Source organism: Buceros rhinoceros, unplaced genomic scaffold (assembly GCF_000710305.1).
Source record: "Buceros rhinoceros silvestris isolate BGI_N320 unplaced genomic scaffold, ASM71030v1 scaffold38289, whole genome shotgun sequence".
NCBI classification, from domain to species: Eukaryota; Metazoa; Chordata; class Aves; order Bucerotiformes; family Bucerotidae; genus Buceros; species Buceros rhinoceros.
The window spans coordinates 10,952-19,833 of NW_010431735.1; the positions used below are offsets into that span (position 1 = coordinate 10,952).

At 53.6% G+C, this 8,882-nt stretch overlaps 2 protein-coding genes across 2 annotated transcripts in view; one reads left to right on the forward strand and one right to left on the reverse strand.

Annotated features, from left to right (window-relative positions):
• LOC104499935 (putative olfactory receptor 51H1) overlaps positions 1-1,819 on the reverse strand; it is a 4,924-nt gene extending 3,105 nt beyond the window's left edge. Inside the window, 2 exon segments of the mRNA XM_010143516.1 lie at positions 421-657; positions 1,813-1,819. Coding sequence (XP_010141818.1) covers positions 421-657; positions 1,813-1,819 — 244 coding nt within the window.
• Positions 1,820-8,163: 6,344 nt separating this feature from the next.
• Positions 8,164-8,882, forward strand: part of LOC104499936 (olfactory receptor 52K2-like) — a 1,128-nt gene continuing 409 nt past the window's right edge. The window contains exon 1 of the mRNA XM_010143517.1: positions 8,164-8,869. Coding sequence (XP_010141819.1) covers positions 8,164-8,869 — 706 coding nt within the window. The remainder of the gene's footprint in view (positions 8,870-8,882) is intronic.

The following is an 8,882-nucleotide window of genomic DNA, read 5'->3' on the forward strand; positions in this document are numbered from 1 at the left end:
GCCACAGCGGCTTCTGTGCTCGGCAGGGGGGGCGAGCACCACGGGGACCTGTACGGGGGGGTTGTCCTGTCCTCCCTGGGAAAACGGCAGGGTGCAGAGATGGGAGTGGAGACGGCTTTGGGCACTGGCTGTACAAAATAAAAACCTGGCAAAAAATGGAAAATTCACCAATTTTACCCTGGTTTGTGGAACTTTTGCATTCTGGGAAGGGAAGAGTCCCAGCTCTGGTGTCTTCCCCCCCCACCCCGGGTGCCTCTGTGCGGCTTCCTGATTCACACGTAGGGACACGTCCTGGCTGTGTGTTTGGAAGTGTGTGCACATCCCATCTAGACAGACAGAAAGGTCAAACACAAGGACACAAGGACAGAGAGAAACTTCCCCAGGAGCGCACAAACCCAAAGAACCAGCCCATGGACTCACGATCAGAAACTTTGAGAGGTTTTGGATCCTGTGAGGGCTGTTCTTGCTGCTGCTGGTGGAAGGAGAGGCTGAAGCCTTCAGCACCTGCCTTGCCCGTATCTGCGTGGTCCTGGCCTTCGACGTGCCCCTGATCGGGCTGTCTGTAGTGCACAGGTTTGGGAAGGACCTTGCTCCACTGGTCCATATCATCACAGGGAACATCTACATCCTGCTGCCCTCTGTGCTCAACCCCATCATCTACGGGGTGAGGACCAAGCAGAGACAGAGGGTCCTGATTTTATTGACGATTTCTGACGACAGAACTGCCTGATGCAGCACACCCAGCTTGTGACTCTGCACTGTTTGGCTCTGGGCTGAGGAATGTTCTGCTGAGCCCTTGGCAGCTCTCAGGCGCTATCTCAACACAGATAACAATAATTTATGACTGCAAATCACAGAGCAAATACTCCCTGTGCAGAAGCACCAGGACTGTAGTAGGGAACTACACAAGTGTGGCAGGACGCAGTCAGAGCCCTTCAGGAGGTAACATCTAGCTGGGATGGGTTCCTTTCCTCGCAGTGGATCCCAGTGCATCCCAGTGCATGCCAGAAAGGCACTGGGACAGGCGGAATAAAACACATCTCATTTAACTTTTTCACTGTGACTTTTTTTTTTTTTTGCATTTATTCACTGCCTGTAATTTAGAAAATTATTTTTGGCAGGAACAGATAAGAACCATTTTGTGGAAGCAGAAATTTCCAGCACAAATGTAATTAAGAGCTTCATTTCCTGAATTAGGAGCCAATTAACTCATTTTCCACACAGCGCAGAGCAAAGCACTATTTGTAAATAGCAGCTCAGGGTGTCGGTGAGGAGGTGTGCTGGGTGCGGGTAGTAAGGTCTGGGTAGTGGAGGGGGCTGCAGGGGTGGCCAGGGGGGAGGTCTGGGGCTGCCCTGTGGTTCCAGCTGGGTGAGTAACAGACCCATCATGCAGCAAAGCTGAGCCAGCCAGGGGAGCTCGTGGTGCCTCTGCGAAAACATACTCAAGAAAGGGCAGAAAACATCAGACTGAAAGAGGGGAGAACCAAGAGAGTGAGAACAGTGAGGGGAACACCAGGGTCAGGGCAGAAGGAGCAGCTCCTTGTGGTAGAACACTCCCACCAAAGGGACTGTGATCCATGGAGGAGCCATGCCAGAGCAGGACCACCCCCATGGGGACTGAGGCCCATGAGTAAGCCCATGCCAGAGCAGATAGACCCCAAAGGGACTGTGGCCCGTGAAGGACCTATGCTGGAGCCTGTCCACCCCCGACGGGAACACAGCCTGTGGAGCAGCCCATGCTGGGGCACTGGAAATGAGCGTGGAGGGAGGAGAGGCAGAGAGAAACCGCTGCGTACAGACCCTGACACACACCAGCCATCGCCTCGCCAAGGGGACTGAGTGAAACCTGCGGTGACAGCAAGGAGAGGAGCCTGGAGTGAAGCAGCTGGGTCCCACCGATGTGCTCAAGGAGTCATCAGACATAACTCCAAGACGTTTCTGAGGGGGGACGGGCAGCTCAGAGCACAATGTTGTGCAGAAACAGGGCTGTGTTTTGCCAGAGCACCTGGGTTGTAATGGCCCTGTGCTGGATGTCACTGTCCACTGTATCACCTCATCACTCAGCTCTGCACCCATCATCCCTCATCTCTACCACAGTGGTTTCACAAAAACCTTCATAAGATCCCAGGTCACATCCTTCCCTAGACCTCTGATCAGCAGAGGAACTGCCGAGGATGGCCTGGGGGAAGCAGAGACCCCACAAGACGCTGTGACTCTCACGGTAGTGATGAGCCACCCCACACCACAGGAGCTGCTGGGAGAGGGGCTCTCCTACCTGCCGGGCAGGGTCGGGGATCAGCGGCTACAGATACAACCGCAGGACCGGCCTGACTTGGATCTTGTGCCGCGTAAACTCGGTGTTGTGACCGGGAATCTCCTCTTGCAGCACCCCAGGTTTGTGAACGTGCCGGATCACAGCAACACACATTTCTTACCCAAAGGCCTGGAGAAAGTAAAGGAAGCAGGTACGTTACTTCAGTAGAAATGTTACGGATTTCTTTCTTTTTCTGAGCTGTTTTTGCAGCGCTGATCTATGAATCAGATCCACAGCGGCCTTGAACATCCATAAATAACTCAGGCAACAGAAATCACGACTGGGTCACACGAGTACAGTCACAACCAAAAGGACAGATAAAACTCCCGGTGCTCATGGGCGCTCGTGCTGCTCCCCATGACCCCGGGAGCGGGTCCTCCGAGCCCCCAGCACCTACAGGGGTGCAGGAAGGGGCAGTGCCCTGCGTGCAGCAGGTCAGCCTTACCCTTCCTGGGGCTGTCCTCAGAGCTCTCCTGCAGGCAGAAGTGCCATCAGCCGTCGCACGCTCAGCCAAGCGGCTGGGAGCTGGCGTGGGGCTCCGGGCTGGTCTGTGCCTGTGCCAGTGCCATGTAGCCGAGGAGCCGACTTCACCCACCACCCACCCTCTGTTCCAGCAGCGAAGGTCAGCACCTCGAACCTCGCTCCTCTCCCAGCTGCCTGCCAACACAAGGTGCTTTGGCACCTCTTCCCCCAGTTCAATGGTCCAGCAGCATCAACAGCTCTTTGGAGAGGACCTGCAGGCCACCGGCTCATTTCCTCAGCTCACAGTGAGAAAAGGAATGCAGCCCGTGGAGCTCAAACAGGAGTGATTTACCTCCAGCTCACTATCAGCACAGTGACATCAGCGCTGAATACTCTGGAAATTTTCCAGTTCTGCACCAGCCGACCTCTGGATTTATCACCCTGGGGTTGCCAAGCAGCATGTGCTGCTGGCCACAGGCAGCCAGGAGCAGTAACGCTGCCCTTGCCAGCACATACATACAACCCTCATGACTGTCAAGTCTTGGCCAGACTCAGGAGAAGGGATGGGGGTTATTTAAGGAGGACCACGTGCTTGCTGCAGGGTGTTGAGTCATGGGCTGCAATTTGCATGTGCAGGTGTAGGGATGCCTGGACACCCTCCTGTGGATGGCATGGGAGAGAATTTAGACTCTCTGGAGAGAGTCTACACCATCTATCGAGGTGGTGCTGAGTGACAGGGTTTAGTGGGGTCCTGGCAGTGCTGGGGGAACGGGTGGACTCGAGGAGATCAAAGGGATTTTACAACCTCCGTGCTCTTACGATTCCATGATTCTTTGCTGAGATGGACACAGCCCATGCAGTGGGAAAGAGGAGCGAATGTGTTTACAGAGCATTGCTGCTCCTGGCTCTTCCCAGGCAGCAGCTTCTCCTCTGTGACGATTAGTGCCCCTGAGGTCCCAGCAGTGAGTGATTAGGGTGATCAGTTTTCTTCAGGCGTATAAATATTCCCAGGCAGGTCCTTTTGGCAGATTGAGGAGTTGTTTGGCTGTGTGAGGGAGAAATGGGATTTGGAGGTGATGTAGGTACAGCCAGAGTCACATCCCAGTCCAGGTGAGCCAGGACAATCTGGTTTTTTTTCATTTAATCTGGGGCTATCCAGTATTTTTAAGCCCGGTGCCAAGCTCTGAGCCAAGCTCAGATCTCAGCCAAATTGAGGTAGAACACAAAACCATCTCTCCAGAGAGGCTGCTATGCAGATGTGCCCGTACATCTGAGCAGACGTCGCCTCTTACAGAGTTAATGAGTTGCAGATGCCCCTGTCAAGAGAACGTTGTGGCAGAGACCTGCCAGCCATAGGCCTGCAATCTCCACCTGCTCCCTGGCATAGCTTCATTACCACCCTATTAATTATTTGCCTGCAAGCTGTTCCTTGGTGAAATCACCTTCAAACAAGCTGCAGGCACGTAGGTGTAGCATCCGCTAACCCAGTCGTCTGAGGGGACCTGCAGTCACCTGATCGTAGCTCCAGACCCGTCGGTGCAAGCCTGAAGAGGATAGCAAACACCACGAGGAGGTAATAATTTGTTCTTTTCCCTTCTGGAAAGGACAAAAGTCACGAGCTCCAGTGAGATACAGGCGTGATGCTGGGAACCTGCTCTGGAAGGGGTGATTTAGGGACAGTGCGGAGGTTCTGCAGTGGGAGATCAGGTCGTGTACGTGTCTATCAGAGATCTCTTTTGCTCTCATAATGGGGAAGAGGTTTGGCTGGGTCATTACTCCGGCTCCCCTAAATCCCCAGACTCAAGGGATCTTTGTTTCGTGACGGACTGGGAGCCTGGGTGGTTGTTAGCACTGTCACATCAGCACGTGTTGGAAAAGGAGTTGGCTCCGTGTTCTCCACAGTCTGGAGATCGGTGGATTTGCCGTGTCTAAGAGTGACACAGGATGTGAGGTGCATCAGATCTGGTAAGTTTAATAATGATTGTTATTAGCAGCAGAGAGGCAGAGCTGACAAAAGTGAATGAGGGAAGAGTTAAATTCTCAGCTTAAGTACCAGGATCTGGTCCCTCCTCACAGAGTCGGGAAGTTTCACCAGCGACCAAAGAGTTCAGCTCCTTTGGCACTTGGTTCAATACCAAGCAGCTCATTCTCTGAGGGTGTTTTCATACGTTTCACTGTTTAAAAAATATAGTAAAATGAGTTTGTAACAAACCCAACAGGGTCCAGTAGGTTGTGTCAAGGTGCCTGGAAATGTCCCCCGTTTCTAGAAAACCTTCTATGTTTTGACTACTGCAATGAGCAAAATTCATCACTTTACAAGTTACTGAGATACTTATTTGCACAAAATAAAACTCTACCAGCTTCTCGTGCCAATGAAGCACAAAGAAAATGCTCAGAAGTGTGTCAAGAGGCTGAAAGCACAGCTCTGCTTGAGCAGCAGCAAGTTGGAATGTGCTGCTGTCACAGGCACAATTCAAAGAGAGTCAAAGCCACGACATCTCCCTAACACGGGGTGTACGCAGGCTGTGACTGCGGTCATTCCTGGGGGTGGGAGGTAGAGCCAGAGGTCCCTGTAAGGCTGGGTTGGAGCTGATTCGATGAAGGAAGAGCTCCTCCAGGTGCGATGCTCTGTGCAGGGCTGGGATGTGGCACTGGATGCCTGTCCCTGCGTGTGTTTGGGGTCTGGAGGCACCCTTGATGGCCACCACACGGTCACCGTGGCTGCAGGGCACAGCAGGAGGAGGATGCACGAAGTGTCGAGGAGGTGCAGGTGTAACGTGGATGAAAGTGAAGTGCAGAGGGAGCAGTGGGTCCTCGTGTGACCCAAGTGGGCTGCTCAGAGACTGAGCAAAAGAGGCAGCTCCCTCGGTGCTTCGTGTGCTTGTGTGTGCCCGGGCAACCAGACCCTGCCGAGGGAACAGAACCGGCCCAGCGCTGGGAACACACGTGAGAAGGACCCAGGAGAAACTGAGTCTGATGCTTGTTGAATATTTAATTCACTATTTAACAATTAAAGCATTAATCAATGATCTGGAGAGCTTTGTTACACAAGATGAAGCGCAGGTAGCACCGCCCAGAGCAGTGCCCAGATCTGTAGACCCATCACCTGTGGCAGAGAGGAGGAAGGGAGTATCTGCACAGGAGTCCAAGACCTCAGCGGGGTTTGCCCTTCCCAGGTGAGTAATTCTGGCAGGAGACATGTTTCCTGCCAGCCCGGCTTGTGCAGTGCTGCCTCCTGGAGCTGACAGCCGAGGCACCGGCGGCACCGCAGCGTCCTCCTGGTGATAAATCACGAAGAACAGGGTCAGGGCAGCGTGTCCTCAGGATCTGGCCTTAGTGCTGCAAGGAGCAATGACTGGAAACGGGCTGAGGTGCCTGTTGCTCTGTGCCATGTGGAAGCACTTTGGAGGAGAGATCAAACTATTGAGGGGTCAAGGAAGTCAAATGTCTGGAAAGCCAAGGAGATGAGGTCTGGCCCTTTGGTATGCTGGGGAAAACAGAGGGTACGAGTGCCTGAGAAACTTGAATCGGAGTCCCAGACTGCCCACAGGCTGATTTAACCCTTCTGTGCCTGCTTTCCCTGTAAACAAGGACAATCCACAGCCTCTTTCTTGTGCCAAGGTTTTGGGAGGAAGGAGGTTCAGGCACCATGGAGGGGTTAGTGCTGGCAGGGACCAGCACTGCAGCCTCAGGCCTAGGTGGCTCTACCAGGGTCATCCCTAATGGATTTTTGTCCCTCTTGGTCTTCTGCAAAAGCAGAGCGCCCATCTCCTTGGGCACTGCAGGGCTCTTTTCAGCAGCACTGGAGACATTTTCCTTAAGCCTAGACTGAGTTTATCCTGCTCTTTCTGGGATGCAGGCCCCTGACTGGTCCTTTCAGAGGACCTACACATCCTTTCCACTTCACTTTAATGTGTTTCAAGGCTCTTCTCCAGACCATTCCCCAGCCAAGCCCCTCAGCTCCCCAGCTTAACTTCATCCTCATCCCTGAACTCCCTTTATGTTGCCATTACTTTCCCTGCAGTTCCTGTCACAGTGCACCCCGGTCTGCAGAGCTTCAGCTCAGCCCTTTGCCCCTGCCCTTCACTTCATCCCACCTCTGCTGTCCACCAAACCAGCAATTCTGAGTATAATTTGCTCAGTAGCTCTAATCTGCTGATGTGTTTTATGAGCTTGAGGAAGGAAGCAATCAGATCTGCCTGGGGAGGTCTGCCCCCATAATGTGATGCTTTCTGGACATTCCAGACTCTGCTGCAAGAGCCTGCTGGCAGCAGCAGTTGGGTTGGCTGGAAGATGGGTTGTAGCCCTGCGAAACAGAAACCCCAGTGCCTCTCCTTCCCGAGGTGGCTGATGTGGGCAACTGGACCTCAGAATTGTGAGCTCGTTGAGAACACATGTAAAGAGGAGCTCTTCAAAGACAGGCCTTGGCAAACGGTTGTGCATCGTACAAGACCCCTTCCTGAGACCTCATCTGTGCCACCCTAAGCAGGCATGGCCAAGAAAGTGCTTTAAAGGAAGGCGGAAAGAGGAAAACTGCTTCTATGATGAGGAGCAGAGCTCTGGTCTTGGGTCAGGGGACAGAGGGGCAGAGGCTCCTCTGCTCAGGGACCGTCAGGCCTGTGTGGCTTTGTCGACAATGCTGGGGTGCAAATGCCAGGGAAGGAAAAGCGTAATCAGACTTAACTTCAGAGGTGATAGACACTGGACAGGAACATACTGAGAGAGGGAGGTAGAGGTTATGTCCCAACTGCTGGAGCTGGGTGGAGGGTTGGAGCTGTCATCCAGCAGGTGTATGAGAGCAAAATATCCCGGGGTAGTGACTATCAGTTTCCCTGGGTGAGACAAGGTGCCTCACCTAAAGCAACAGGCATGCTCTGTGATCCAGGAAGTCCTCACCAGCTCCACCTTTCTAGAGACAGAGCAGGAGACGAAGATGGGAAATCAAATAGTTGGTGCTGACAGAAGGGTTAAAAATTCTCCTGCAGGGCTGGAATAAACCTTCTGTTGTCTGAGGTTTACTTACTTTCACGTCTCCTCGTGGCATGTGGAGGAGGAACAAGGACTGGGCTCACCCTTCTTGACCTGTTTTGGTATAGGAACTATGGGTCCTCAAGTGACACTGCCAATGTCAGGCTAGAATTTCACACAGAAGAGTCTAGATGGGTTTCTGGGGTGAGGTTAGCGAAAATGGAAAACCGCGTCCTCTCCAGGAAGTCCCTGAGCAGTTTGGAAGCTGGGGAAGCCTGCAGAAGTGTCCTGCTGTGTTTCCTTTCTCATATTCTTCCCTAAGGGTCTGTCTTTGATGCTGGACAGAGGGTCTGAGGCTGGATGTGATGCTGTCCTTGTGCCCCTGGGCTCTCCTCATTCAGGCTCCTGCAGTGACCACCATGGCCCAGCCGCACCCCACTAACATCTCGCTGTTGGAGCTGCACCTCACGGGCATCCCGGGGCTGCAGCACCTTCACCTCTGGATGTCCTTCCCCTTCTGCATCTTGTACCTCGTCACGCTTGCTGGGAACAGCACCCTCCTGTGCCTGATAAAGGCTGATCCCAGCCTGCACCTGCCCATGTTTCTCTTCCTGTCCATGCTGGCTGTCACCGACCTGCTGATGTCCACCTCCATCATCCCCAAAATGCTGGGCATCTTCTGGTTTCGCTCCACTGCCATCAGCCTGGATGCTTGTCTTACCCAGATGTACTTTGTTCACACTTTATCTATGATGGAGTCAGGGCTGCTGGTGGCCATGGCCTTTGACCGCTATGTAGCCATCTGCAACCCACTGCGGTACCTGTCCATCCTGACCAGCCCCATGGTGGCTGCCATTGGCTTGTCTACCTTGCTGCGGGCTGTGGTTTTCATGAGCCCCCTCACCTCCCAGATTCTCCGCCTGCCTCTCTGCAGCCCGGCCGTCGTGGACCACTCGTACTGCGAGCACATGGCCATGCTCAATCTGGCCTGTGGGAATGCTGCCTTCAGCCACACCTACATCCTCTCTGTTGCCACCTACGTGGTCAGCTTTGACTCGCTGCTCATTGCCATCTCGTATGCGTTCGTCCTCCGAGCTGTGCTCAGCCTCTCCTCCCCACGAGCCTGCAAAAAAGCCTT